This window comes from Perognathus longimembris, chromosome 10 (assembly GCF_023159225.1).
Source record: "Perognathus longimembris pacificus isolate PPM17 chromosome 10, ASM2315922v1, whole genome shotgun sequence".
NCBI lineage: Eukaryota > Metazoa > Chordata > Mammalia > Rodentia > Heteromyidae > Perognathus > Perognathus longimembris.
The window spans coordinates 29,112,702-29,128,163 of NC_063170.1; the positions used below are offsets into that span (position 1 = coordinate 29,112,702).

Here is a 15,462-nt window from a genome sequence, read left to right on the forward strand (position 1 = left end):
TAACCTATCTGAAATTGTATTCACATACAACCAAAAAGTCAGTGGCCCTGTTATAGAAGTGTATCTAATGCAGGCAAAACAACAGCATTCAATGCTCTGGGTCAACAACAGAAAAGGAGTGGCAGCCAGTAATAATAACTAGCATCTTTCATTATCAGAAATGGAGCAATATGCAAATCAGATCAAGCCCTGGCATGTTCTCTCATACTTTATAGGACAAAGCTATCTGGTGCTCCAGTATTTTCTCTCAATAAAATCTTTTTAAAATTTTTATCTGAGTGTCTCATTGACTTTTTTAAAAATTTAATTTATTAATTGAAAACAAACATTTTTGACAAGGTGTTGTGCAAAAAGGGAACAGTTACATAGTAGGGCAGTGTGTACATTACTTGTGATATCTTACGCCCTGTTTTTCTTTCCTTTCTCTAGGTCAGGTAGACATATATACAATATACAATGTATCAAGAACATATACAGTAGCCACATGGACAGGCCCAAGAAAATTTGCCTAGGGCTTTAAATGTAATGTCGATATTAGACAATATGTCGACAGTAGACTTATATGAATGTACATACATAGCTTTTGAGCTATTGTATTCCACTGAGAGGTCAATTTTTGATCTTTATATGTTGAGTAGTTGTTTGGTTTTAGTTACATACTGTTGGGTCGCTCCACCAATCCTGTGGGAAATACCATTTGACAAGCAGTTTTTGGTTTCACAGACCTGGTCTCTACTGTCTCTCCTTCTCCCTTTCTTAACAGTCATATATCAGGGAGATCATGCCCCTTTGTTTGCTGTGTTCTAGGCTTGTCTCGCTCAACATTGTTTGTTCAAGTTCTGACCATTTCCCTGCGAATAACAATATTTCACCATTCCTAATCGCTATATAGTATCCCATTGTGTATAGGTACCATATTTTTTGGATCCATTCATCTGTGGAGGGACATCTGGGTTGTTTCCATATTTTGGCTATTGTGAATTGTGCCGTGATAAACATGGAAGTACAAATATCTTTTTGATATCTTGGGACTTGCTGTTTAAGATAGATGCCTAGGAGTGGTATGGCTGGGTCATAGGGTAGGTGTATATTGAGCTTTTTGAGAAACCTCCATACTGTTCTCCAAAGTGGTTGTACTAATTTGCACTCCCACCAACAATGGAGAAGGGTTCTTCTTTCCCCGCACCCCCTCCAGCATTTGTTGTTGCCTGAGTTCAGAGTATAGGCCATTCTAACTGGAGTGAGGTGGTATATCAGGGTTGTTTTTATTTGCATTTCCTTTGCTACCAGGGATGTTGAACATTTCCTCATATGTTTCTTTGCCATTTTTATTTCTTCTCTTGTGAAGTCTCTCTTTAACTCCTTTGCCCATTTCCTAATTGGTTTATTGGGCTTGGAGGGGCTTAGCTTTTTGAGTTCTCTGTAGATGACAGATATTAGGCCTTTGTCTGTTGCTGTGCTGGTAAAGATCCTTTCCCATATGGTTGGCTGTCTTTCTGTTTTGGTGGCTATGTCCTTAGCTGTGCAGAAACTTTTTAATTTTTAGTAGTCCCATTTGTCGAGTCTCTCCCCTATTTGTTGTGCCCCTGGGACTAAATTCAGGAAGTTCTTTCCTGTGCCTATAAGTTCTAGCGTCTTTCCTACTCTGACCTTCAGTAGTTTCAAGGATTCAGGTCTGATATTAAGGTCCTTGATCCATTTTGAGTTGATCTTGGTGCATGGTGATAGGCTTGGGTCTACTTTGAGTTTTCTGCATATGGCTGCCCAGTTCTCCCAGCACCAGTAGTGGAAGAGGCTATGTTTAATCCATTGTATGTCTTTAGCTCCTTTGTCGAATATCAGCTGACTGTAAGAGTGTGGTTTTATTTCCGGATCTTCAATTCTATTCCATTGGTTTTCTGACCTGTTTTTATACCAATACCAGGCTGTTTTTGTTATGATGGCCCTGTAGTAGAGCTTGAAGTCTGGTATTGTGATACCTCCTGCACTGCTTTTTTTGCCTAGAATTGCTTTGGCTATTCTAAGTCTTTTGCTGTTCCATATGAGTTTATGGATTGCTTTCTCTATTTCAGTGAAGAATGTGACTGGGATTTTGATGGGGATTGCATTGAATTTGTATAACAATTTGGGCAATATGGCCATTTTCACTATATTGATTCTGCCTACCCATGAACATGGAAGGTCTTTCCATCTCCTTGTGAATTCTTTGATTTCCCTTATTAGATTTTTATAGTTTTCATTAAATAGGTTTATCACGTCCTTGCTTAAGTTGATCCCTAGGTACTTTATTCTTTTTTTGGCTACTATAAATGGAATTGTTTCCATAATTTCCTTTTCTGCTTGTATATTGCTGGTGTACAGAAAAGCTGCTGACTTTTATGGATTGATTTTGTATCCTGCTATTTTGCCCAAATGGTTTATTAGGTGTAGGAGTTTGGGGACTGAGTTTTTTGGGTCCTTCAGATATAAGATCATGTCATCTGCGAACAGGGATAACTTGATTCATTCCTTGCCGATGTGGATCCTTTTGATGTCCTCGTCTTGTCTTATTGCTATGGAAGAGAATGGAAGAACACCATCCAAGTTCTACAGGCCAACAATATGCAACCCAGGATTAAATATCCAGCGAAATTGGAGTTCACATTCGAAGGGAAAACCATATCTTTCCATAGCAAAGAGGATCTAAAGGAGTATGTGAATAAAAAAACAGCCCTACAGTGAATTCTAAGAGGGGAATCCCAAGCAAGAGAGATCGTACAGGACACACAGACAGAAGCAGAAACAGAAAGAGCAGCTCACTATTGACAAGGGGAAAAAAAAAGAGGAAAAAACAGCCCAACAAGAAAATGGAAAGATCTTTTTGAATATAAATGGTATAAACTCTCCGATAAAAAGGAGCAGACTGGCAGAATGGATCTGCAAACAAAAAGTTGGCATCTGTTGTCCACAAGAGACCCACCTTACAGCAAGGGACAAAAACAGGCTCTGAATGAAAGGATGGAGCAAGATCTTCCAACCAAACGCACCTACCAAAACGGCAGGTGTAGCCATCCTGATCTCAGACAAGCTGGACTTTTCATTAAAATCAACTCAGAAAGACAAAGAAGGACACTACATTTTAATACAAGGAAAAATCCAAATCAAAACATCACGGTGATAAATGTATACTCACTGAACAAAAGAGGCCCTACATATGTCAAGCAAATTCTCACAGAATTACAGAATAAGATAGACCCAAACACAATCATAGTGGGTGACTTTAATACCCCACACTCTCCAAGAGACAGATCCAACACCCAGAGGGTCAGCAAGGGAGCTGAGGACCTATGTAACACCATATCCCAAATGGATCTGAAAGATCTATACAGAATCTTCCACCCAACAGAGACCCAATACACCATCTTCTCAGCAGCACATGGATCATACTCCAAAATAGACCATGTCATAGCCCACACAAAGAACCTCAGCAAATACAAAAGTATTGACGTCATCCCATGTATTATATCTGATCACAGTGGATTAAAGATAACCCTCAATAACAACGGTTACCACAGAGGCTATACACATTCTTGGAGGCTAAACTCCACACTGTTATCCAACACATGGGCCACAGACCAAATTAAAGATGAAATCAATGAATTCATTAGCCACAATGACAATGAAAATACATCACAAAGAAACCTATGGGACACAGCTAAGGCAGTACTGAGAGGCAAGATCATTGCCCTCAGCACTCACATTAAAAGAATGGAAGCAGAGCAGGTGAATGACCTCACAATGAAACTTAAACAACTGGAGAAACAAGAAATGACTGAATCTAAAATGACTAGGAGGAGAGAGATCACAAAGATTAAAGAAGATATAAATCTGATTGAAAATAGAAAGATCATTCAACAAATAAATAAGACTAAAAGCTGGTTCTTTGAGAAAATAAATAAAATTAACAGACCCCTTGCAAGACTTACAAAAAAAAGAAGAGACTCATATACGTAAAATCAGGGACTCCACCGGAAAAATTACAAGTACACACAATATTCAAACAATCATAAGGAGCTATTTCCAGAACCTCTATTCAGTAAAATACAATAATATCACAGAAATGGATCAATTCTTAGAGAAGGATAAACTGCCCAAACTGAACCAAGAAGAAATAAATCAACTAAATAAACGAATAACTTACAGTGAGATACAGGAGGTAATCAAGAACCTCCCAACAAAGAAAAGCCCAGGCCCAGATGGATTCACCAACGAAATCTACAAAACCTTTAGTGAGGAGCTAATACCAATACTCCTCAAACTCTTTCGCAAAATGGAAACAGAGGGAAAAATCCCAAACTCATCCTATGAAACTAATATCATACTCATTCCCAAACCAGGCAAAGACCCAACAAAATAAAGAGAACTACAGACCAATATCACTAATGAGCACAGATGCAAAGCTCCTCAATAAAATATCACCTAACAGGATCCAGAAACTGATCAAGAAAATTATACATCATGACCCAAGTAGGCTTCATACCACAGTCACAAGGATGGTTCAACATCCGTAAATCAATCAACGTAATTCACCACATAAACAGAACTAAAATCAAGAATCACATTGTTATCTCAGTCAGTGCCCAAAAAGCCTTTGACAAAATACAACATCCATACTTATTTAAAGCTTTGGAGAGAACAGGAATAGATGGAACATTCCTCAAAACAATAAAAGTCATATACAACAGACCAACTGCTAACATCATATTAAATGGAGAGTAACTTAAATCATTACCCCTAAACTCAGGAACAAGACAAGGATGCCCACTCTCCCCACTTCTTTTCAACATAGGGCTGGAATCCCTAGCCATAGCAATAAGGCAAGAGGAGGACATCAGAGGTATTCACATTGGCAAGGAAGAAATAAAGCTATCCCTATTTGCAGATGACCTGATCTTATATCTGAAGGACCCAAAAAACTCAGTCCCCAAACTCCTACACCTAATAAATCATTTTGGCAAAGTAGCAGGATACAAAATCAATCCACAAAAGTCAGCAGCTTTTCTGTACACCAGCAATGTACAAGCAGAAAAGGAAATTATGGAAACAATTCCATTTACAGTAGCCAAAAAAAGAATAAAGTACCTAGAGATCAACTTAAGCAAGGACGTGACAAACCTATTTAATGAAAACTATAAAAATCTAATAAGGGAAATCAAAGAAGACACAAGGAGATGGAAAGACCTCCCATGCTCATGGGTAGGCAGAATCAATATAGTGAAAATGGCCATATTGCCCAAATTGTTATACAAATTCAATGCAATTCCCATCAAAATCCCAGTCACATTCTTCACTGAAAGAGAGAAAGCAATCCATAAACTCATATGGAACAGCAAAAGACCTAGAATAGCCAAAGCAATTCTAGGCAAAAAAAGCAGTGCAGGAAGTATCACAATACCAGACATCAAGCTCTACTACAGGGCCATCATAACAAATATAGCCTGGTATTGGTATAAAAACAGATCGGAAGACCAATGGATTAGAATTGAAGATCCAGAAATAAAACCGCACTCTTACAGTCAGCTCATATTCGACAAAGGAGCTAAAACATACAATGGAATAAACATAGCCTCTTCAACTACTGGCGCTGGGAGAACTGGGCAGCCATATGCAGAAAACTCAAAGTAGACCCAAGCCTATCACCATGCACCAAGATCAACTCAAAATGGATCAAGGACCTTAATATCAGACCTGAATCCTTGAAACTACTGAAGGTCAGAGTAGGAAAGACGCTAGAACTTATAGGCACAGGAAAGAACTTCCTGAATTTAGTCCCAGGGGCACAACAAATAGGGGAGAGACTCGACAAATGGGACTACTAAAAATTAAAAAGTTTCTGCACAGCTAAGGACATAGCCACCAAAACAGAAAGACAGCCAACCATATGGGAAAGGATCTTTACCAGCACAGCAACAAAGGCCTAATATCTGTCATCTACAGAGAACTCAAAAAGCTAAGCCCCTCCAAGCCCAATAAACCAATTAGGAAATGGGCAAAGGAGTTAAAGAGAGACTTCACAAGAGAAGAAATAAAAATGGCAAAGAAACATATGAGGAAATGTTCAACATCCCTGGTAGCAAAGGAAATGCAAATAAAAACAACCCTGATATACCACCTCACCCCAGTTAGAATGGCCTATACTCTGAACTCAGGCAACAACAAATGCTGGAGGGGGTGCGGGGAAAGAAGAACCCTTCTCCATTGTTGGTGCAAATTAATACAACCACTTTGGAGAACAGTATGGAGGTTTCTCAAAAAGCTCAATATACACCTACCCTATGACCCAGCCATACCACTCCTAGGCATCTATCTTAAACAGCAAGTCCCAAGATATCAAAAAGATATTTGTACTTCCATGTTTATCACGGCACAATTCACAATAGCCAAAATATGGAAACAACCCAGATGTCCCTCCACAGATGAATGGATCCAAAAAATATGGTACCTATACACAATGGAATTCTACATAGCGATTAGGAATGGTGAAATATTGTTATTCGCAGAGAAATGGTCAGAACTTGAACAAATAATGTTGAGTGAGACAAGCCTAGAACACAGAAAACAAAGGGGCATGATCTCCCTGATATATGACTGTTAAGAAAGGGAGAAGGAGAGACAGTAGAGACCAGGTCTGTGAAACCAAAAACTGCTTGTCAAATGGTATTTCCCACAGGATTGGTGGAGCGACCCAACAGTATGTAACTAAAACCAAACAACTACTCTACATATAAGGGTCAAAAATTGACCTCTCAGTGGAATACAATAGCTCAAAAGCCATGTATGTACGTTTATATAAGTCTACTGTCGACATATTGTCTAATATCGACATTACATTTAAAGCCCTAGGCGAATTTTCTTGGGCCTGTCCATGTGGCTACTGTACATGTTCTTGATACATTGTATATTGTATATATGTCTACCTGACCTAGAGAAGGGAAAGAAAAACAGGGCCTAAGATATCACAAGAAATGTACACACTGCCCTACTATGTAACTGTTCCCTTTTTGCACAACACCTTGTCAAAAAATTTGTGTTCAATTAATAAATAAATTTAAAAAAACACATAAATGTAAACTCTCATTTTTTTTATTCATCAGGCAGGAAAAGAATGAAAACATTGGATAATATTATTTTCTTTGTGCCTGTTGTGGGGCTTGAACTCAGGGCCTTAGACTCTTGCTTACCTTTCTCAATTCAAAGCTGTTGCTCTGCCATGAGAGCCACTTTGGGCTTGTTGCTGGTTAGTTTGAGACACAAGAATCTCCCAAATTCGCCTGTACAGGCTGGATTTGAACCGGGATCCGTAGATTTCAGTCTTCTATGTAGGGTTACACCTACACTGAGCTAGATAACATGCTTTCTAACCAAAGTAAAGGCAGCAAACATTCACAGATATTATGAATTGAAAACTACATTGGAGTGGCTGCTATGCCCAGGGGCAGAGCACTTCCTTAGGATGCCGTGGGTTTGATCTCTAACACCAATAAACAAAAAAAAAGCTACACACAACCAATACAACAACATCAACACCACCAACAAATAAAAGCAGTTTAGCATTTATATCTGCAAAAGGAAAGTTATTTTTATTGTTTTGTTTTTCAGTACTGGAGTTTGAACTCAGGGCTTGTGTGCTTGCTAGATGAGTATTCTACTTAAACTGCAGCCTACTCTTTTTGAGTGTGTGCCACTACTGGGACTTGATATCAGAGCTTCAAGCTCTTACTTGGCTTGCTTGCTCATGGCTGGCACTCTACCATTTGAGCCATGCTTCCAGTCGTTCCTGGCATTGTGCTGGTTAGTCGGAGATGGCTTCTCACAGACTTTTTTGCTAAGGCTGGCTTCAAACCTTGATCATGTAGGTCTCAGACTTTTGAGTAGCTAGGATACAGATGAGTCATTGTCACCTGGCACATACCTAACCTTTTGTTATGTTCTTATTTTTCTGGAACGGCCAACGTCGGACCTTGATTCTTCTACTTACACTGTTAGGGCTGACCTGAGAACCTGAGTCACTGAATATAAGTTTTAGTGTTAAAATTATAACAGCTTCTAAACCCTGGTGATGACTCCATGATAGAGGGCTGCACCCCCACCCGTGAGACTAGTTTCTTGTAGTTTGACATTTAAAAATATAGAGAGCACTTGTTCCCCTCTGTACCTGGGTAGCAACCATGGTAACGGACAGTAAAAAATGATCATAGTCATAGACTATAGAAATAACCATAATAGTAGTAGAAATGCCATGGTAACTGTGGGTTGGTTTACTTATGATTGAGTACTGGATTGTTTTAGCCCGCTCAAGCTTGCTTAATGGTAATGGGAAAACATGGTTGCAATTGTTAAATAAAGTTGGTACTAGGTCAGCCTGACCGCAATATTCTGCTTCTGTAAACGGCTTGCTTAACCCATTTGTGACTTGCTCTACCCCCTGCACTAACCCCCTGTATCAGTGCTATGTGACCACCTGTTGTCAATTCCTGATATCGAGGCTAGTTCTTGATATCAAAGCCAAAATAGATAACTGAAAGGGTAGATGGCCAATAGAAATAGGACAAGACTTGCTTGCTAAATGCCATCCACTCAAGTATCTGCCAAGTTGGAAATACCATGCCCCTGTTGAAATCACAATAAAAACCCTGCCTATCTGAGGGTCGGGACTCTTAATCCAGATCCGCTGTGTCGGTGACGGTTGGGAGTCCAGGCTCGAGCTTGCAATAAAGACTCTCATACATTTGCATCGGTATCGGCTCCTTGGTGGTCTTTGGGGACCAGAAATCTAGGCATAACAACACCTATTGCTTAGATGAGATAATACTCATGAGCTATGTACTCCAGTAATAAAGACTATTTAAAATATATAATCAAGCTCTAATTTCAACAACTCAGGAGGCAGAGATCAGGAAAACTTATGTTTAGGTTCCCTGTGACCAAAAAAAGAAAAAATTTATTAAGACTTCAGTCTCAACAAATAAGCCCAGCATGATGGTACATCTCTATAATCCAGACTGTGAAGGAGTCCAGATCCAAGGTTGGCCCTGGGCAAAAATGGGAGATTAGATCTGAAAAATAATTAAAGTCAAAAGATCTAGGACATGGATTGAATAATAGAGCTCTTACACTTGTCTCACAAGTGAGGCCCTGAATTCAAACCTCATTACCCCCACAAGAACCCCATTAATAATAATTAGATTTAAAAATGTAAATGATAACATAATATTATTTGAAGTTAGTATTCAAATATCTGTGATCAGCTTATACTTAAAAAATTGAGGGGAGACATGGTGGTACTTAGGGCCTTCTACTTGGTAGTCAAACACTCTATCCCTTAGGCCATACTTCCAGCCCTTTTTTCTTTTCTTTTTTACTTCTGGCTGGCCTTGGATGCAATCCTCCCCTGAATCCTGCCTAACTGTGCCATCACACCTGGCTTGTTTTTTGAGATAGTCCCACCAGATTTTGTTCTGGCTTGCCTTAAATTGTGATCTTCCAGGCTGGGAATATGGCCTAGTGGCAAGAGTGCTTGCCCTTATACATGAAGCCCTAGGTTTGATTCTTCAGCACCATATATACAGAAAATGGCCAGAAATAGCACTGTAGCTCAAGTGGTAGAGTGCTAGACTTGAGCAAAAAGAAGACAGGGACAGTGCTCAAGCCCTGAGTTCAAGGCCCAGTACTGGCAAAACAAACAAACAAAAAACTCCAAAAATTGTGATCTTCTCATCTCTCCATCTTGTCGTCTCCATGGCTAGGATTGTAGGTATGCAGACACTTTTTTATTTTTTCTTTTTTTGCTACTACAATTTGAATTTAGCCTTGCACTTTTTTTGTTTGTGTGGTACTCAGGAATTGAGCCTAGAGTTTCATAGATGCTAGGCAAGCACTCTACCAATAAACCACATTCCTAGCCCCCACTTCAATTTTTTAAAGTTTATTTATTTAAATGTGATTCAAATAAAGTACTTGGTTATATGTTTATTAAAGCTTACTCTGTTATTGAGTTAACTCTTCTATTGAATTCATAAAAGTATTTATGCTAATCGTAACCACTCAGGAGGCTGAGATCTCAGGATCACAGTTTGAAGCCAGCCCAGGCAGGAAAATCTATGAGATTCTTATCTCCAATAAACTACTCTGAAAAAGCCAGAATTGGCACTATGGCTCAAGTAGTAGAGTGCTAGACTTGAGCAAAAAGAATATCAGGGACAGTGCCCAGGCCTAGAGTTCAAGCACCAGGACTGGCAACTGTGTGTGTGTGTGTTTGTGTGTGTGTGTGTGTGTGTGCTTTTTTGGCAGCTTTGAACTAATAATCCTCTTGCCTCAGACTATTGAGTGCTGGGATTACAGGTGTGTACCACCACTATATTCAGCTAATTTTTTTAAAAAAATTTTATTAAGGTAAGCTAGGTAAGCTATAAACACAATAAAAGGTAGACAGTTATATAATAGGTTTCATTTACATTTCATTTATATTTTACTTAAAGATTGTACTGTCGGGATCTGGATGATCCGTTTCTCCCCAATTTCCTGGGGAGAAATGGTTGAACTCCAAAAACTATGAGAGAGCCCTCGGCCTTATTTCCCCGCCCGCGGGAAATGAAGGCGTACCCTCGTGGACTTGCGCTAAGTTGAGGAAAGGTTGCTGAAGCCTCCCCTCCCCTCGGTCCCCTCACATGTTACCAGGAGTTGGGGGGAAGAAGGCATCAGGGAAAACGCCGCGATGGTGGGATGCATCTCAGCCCCCAGAGGGCGGGCCAGAGAAATTTATTACGATGACAAAGGCGGAAGGGGAAGAACTTGGGGTGACTGACTGATTGGCTGACTGGGCTGCCCCTCAAGTGATGTCATGGGACTTCCTTTGTGGGCTGGACAACCCTATCATGGTGGCATACACGTGTTCGCCTCCCAAGGGGCGGGGGGGCTTCTTTTCCGGTTGAGGCCGGAAGGTGGGAAGGGCTCCCTCCCACACTGTCCTGGGCTGGGGGAAGGGCAGCGTCTCGCTCTTGGCGCCCTTCCTCCACCAAGGCCAAAACAGTCCCCAACATTGTACATCATTCATAGGTTTAAAATCTTCAGCATTTTTAGTGAACTACTTATTTATGCTCTTGTCCCTATTTTCTGTTTTGTTTTTCTGTCTTTTCTTTATTGGTTTATAAGAGCTCTGTATATTAATGAAATTAGCTGTCATTCGTTTTTCAAATATTTAGGCATTCTGGATGGCAGATGTCACAGAACTTTCTCTGTCTGAGATCATGCAACATTTCTTATCTGCTTTGCTCCAGTGCACTGCCACTCAGCTGACATCTCTGGTCCTACCTCCTCTACCAATATGATGGTTTGGGTCTAGATTCCCAGTGCCACTGCTAACTGCAGCGTTTCCTTCCTAGGGCTGGTTTAGTGAATGCCCAGTGAATTGAGACACAACTGCAGCTGATTAACAGGTTGCCAGTTACCAAAACTGCATTACAAACTTTCTGGAGATACTCTTTGTGTTCTCTAAAGAGAAAAGGAACATAGCCAGGTGCTGGTGGCTATGCCTGCAATCCTAGATATTCAGGAGGCTAAGATATGAGGATAGATAGAGATTCCAAACTAGCCCAGGTAGAAAATTCCAAGAGTCTCTTATCTCCAATTAACTAACAAAAATCCAGAAGTAGGGGTTGGCTCAAGTGGTAGAGTGCTGCCTTGAGTGAAAAAGCCAAGTGAGAGCACAAGTCTCAGTTATTAGAGGGGGCAGCGGAGAGAGACAGACAGAGAGAGAGAGAGAGAGAGAGAGAGAGAGAGAGAGATTTGAAATGTGTGCCATGACCTTGTGAAGGTCATCCTTGGGACTGGCTCAGTGAACATGGTTTGGTTGTAACAATGAATTCGATTATTACTAGAAATCAAGTGCTCTCTTAGAAAAGACAGCTTCAGGCTTTGCCAGGACTGTGTCTGAGTCACAATCAAGCTATCAGTGCCCCAACCCTATAGAATGGGATTTGAGGTCTCTTCTACAAGGAAGAAAACAGAAGGTTGAGTCCTGAAGACAGAGCCTGGTTGTGGGGCAGTGGGGGTGCGTGTGAGTGGGAGGTGTGTGATTTACTATACTAAAATCAGAAAGGGAGCCCAGCAAGGTCTGCCAAAGGACAGTGTGTACAAACCCCTTCCTAATTGGGGGAAGTTGATGATAACGCCTCCAGGTCACCAACTAGGGGTTGGCAAGCCAGGAGCAGCAGGACAGGGAGAAAGGAGAGTTCTCTGCCAAGCAGAGGGTCTGGGCCACACCGACAGCACTGGGGATATAATAACAGCCATTAGCATTTTTTAAATGCTTGCACATACCAGGCTGTGTTCTCAATGTATTATCTCCTTACCATAGAAAGGGCCAAATATGGTGTCCTGGAATACCGAGGGGTGAGTAGGACTGAGAGACATGGGCACAGTGAAGGGAAACTCCAGCTTTGGGAGCAGGGAAACTGAGGAGGGGTACAGGCAGTTAGTCCATCACTTGACTACTTGCACCTAGATTTGCCAGCTGTCCCCAATATTGTTTCAAGACAAGCTGGAACTTCAAATTCCTTTCAGTCAGATTTATTAAGGCATAATAATAAAATAACGGTTTTATTAAAATATAATTTACACACACAAGCTATACAGTTTTAAGTATATAGTTCAACAAATGTATATACCCCAATAACAACCACCACAATCAAAATACAGAACAATTCTATCACTATCCACCCATCAAAAGGATCATATAATTAAAAAAACAAACACTAGATTTTTAAACATTGGAAACAAACTGAATTTTTTTTTTTTTTTTTTTTTTTGCCAGTCCTGAGCCTTGGACTCAGGGCCTGAGCACTGTCCCTGGCTTCCTTTTGCTCAAGGCTAGCACTCTGCCACTTGAGCCACAGCACCACTTCTGGCCATTTTCCATATATGTGGTACTGGGGAATTGAACCCAGGGCTTCATGTATACGAGGCAAGCTCTCTTGCCACTAGGCCATATTCCCAGCCACAAACTGAAATTTTTTTGGCCAGTCCTGGGCCTTGGACTCAGGGCCTGAGCACTGTCCCTGGCTTCTTTTTGCTCAAGGCTAGCACTCTTCCACTTGAGTCACAGCGCCACTTCTGGCCATTTTCTGTATATGTGGTGCTGGGGAATCGAGCCCACGGCTTCAAGTATAGGAGGCAAGCGCTCTTGCCACTGGGCTATATCCCCAGCCCACAAACTGAAATTTTTAAGTGCGAATTTTTAAGAACCAAACAGATGTGTCCTGAGCTGTTTCTGGCCTTTGGATTCCCAGTTAAGTACATCTGTGCCCAAGAGAGGAGAAAGACCCTTTCTTGGTGGGTATCTTGTGCATGGGTGCTTGGACCAGAGTGCTTGCTGTGAGTCACACCAGGAGCTATGCTAGATAATTCACCAGTGAAAGGCTCAGGGCTCCTGGAAGCGTCAGAGGGAGTAGGAGGTTAAGACAGGTGGTTAGACTTGCTTGTGAGTTCACTGCTGGGTGATGGCCAGCATGCTGAGTGCTGGAACGATGTCAGGGCTGAAAGCAGTCACATCAGTGCTGGTCTTGAGCAAAACATTTGAATTTGAGGAATAGATACTGAGTGCCCCTGTAGGCCAGCACATATGGAATATCTTACTATGTGCTGGTCATATCTCCTTCTCACTCTGTGAAGCAGATATTATGATTCCCATTTTACAGAAGAGAATGTGAGATGCAGAAAAGTAAGGAGTTTGGCCCAGTGGTGAAGATAGGGTCCAAACCTAGCAAGGCTGGTTGGAGAGTCTTGAGGGTCTATGCTTCTGTCTACACTGCTACACTGGAAGAGTGTGAAGGGGGATCCTTCCACTCGGCATCCAGGCAGACATTACCTGTTGATTGTGGTGCCCTTTTCTGCAAAGCATGGACTTCTTGACTTCAGAATCCTGCATAAACCAACACTTTAGTAAATATAATTGTACATACCTGTAACTACTACACTGTTAGTTGCATCCTCTACTTTCCAGAGCTGATACTGTAGGAGATGAGCTGATATATATATAGTATATATTATAATATATTATATTATATATTATATATGCGTATATATATAATAAATATATATATATATATATTTTTTTTTTTTGCCAGTCCTGGGGCTTGGACTCAGGGCCTGAGCACTGTCCCTGGCTTCTTTTTGCTCAAGGCTAGCACTCTGCCACTTGAGCAACAGTGCCACTTCTGGCCGTTTTCTATATATGTGGTACTGGGGAATCGAACCCAGGGCTTCATGTATAGGAGGCAAGCATTCTTGCCACTAGGCCATATTCCCAGCCTAGCTCATATTTTAAGATGATTTTCTACTCCTGGTCTAAGTCCTTGAGGTTTAATCTATTTAGAAGCTTTGTCAAGGGCTGGGAATGTGGCTTAGTAGCAGAGTGCTTGCCTAGCATGCATGAAGCCCCGGGTTTAATTTCTCAGCACCACATAAAGAGCAAAAGCTGGAAATGGCACTGTGGCTCAAGTGGTAGAGTGCTAGGCTTGAGCAAAAAGAAGCCAAGGACAGTGCTCAGGCTCTGAGTTCAAGCTCCAGGACTGGAAAAGGAAAGAAATAGACAGGGAGGGAGAAAGGGAATGAGGGAGGGAGGAAAGCAAGCCAGCCTCATTGTCCATATTCCAATAAGTAATTTCTACCCACTATCATTCCTGTGAATGAATTTCTTGAAATAACCTATCTTTATGCTAAGTACCTGGTAGTAGGCAACAAATATCTGTGGCTGGAATGATGGTATTGATGATAATGATCATTACTTTTATGGTTATTTTATTTTTATTGTTATTTTAGAACAAAGAGCAAGTGGAAGAAAAGGGTGCAAAGCCAAAACACTTATTGAGTACCAGGGGTGTGCAAGCAGACCTCAAGGGGCCTTGGGAAGGTGAGCAGACCATCTACTCCTCTATATCATGTGTACAGTGGTTTCAGACTAGAACCTTAGCAGTACTACCTGCAGTATGATTTCTGGAAAACAATTGAAACTGCCTTTTTCTTTTTTTCTTCTTCTTCTTTCCTTCCTTCCCCCTCCCCCTCCTTATCCCTCTCCTACTCCTTCTCCTTCTCCTTCTCCCTCTTCTTCAAACTGGGGTTTAAATTCAAAGCCTGAGTTTCTTTGCTCAAGGCTGGTGAACTACCCCTGAGCCATACCTCCACTTTTGGCTTTTTGCTAGTTAATTGGAGATAAGTGTCTCAAGGACTTGTCTACCCAGACTGGCTTTGATCTTCCATCTTCAGGTCTTGGCTTCCTGAGTAGCTATGGTTACAGGTGTGAGCTGCCAGTACCAGCTTCATATTATTAAAATGGCTCAACAATTGCTTTTTTCTTTATTGTAGTTCTCTTATGTATGTCCCACTAGATTTATTTACTAGTTGTGTGTGTGTGCTTTGAACTCACAT

At 41.0% G+C, this 15,462-nt stretch overlaps 1 protein-coding gene across 1 annotated transcript in view; it reads left to right on the forward strand.

The window, feature by feature from the left end:
* Mylk3 (myosin light chain kinase 3) overlaps window positions 1-15,462 on the forward strand; it is a 41,494-nt gene that overhangs the window by 5,986 nt on the left and 20,046 nt on the right. The window contains exon 2 of the mRNA XM_048355683.1: window positions 14,857-14,947. Coding sequence (XP_048211640.1) covers window positions 14,857-14,947 — 91 coding nt within the window. The remainder of the gene's footprint in view (window positions 1-14,856; window positions 14,948-15,462) is intronic.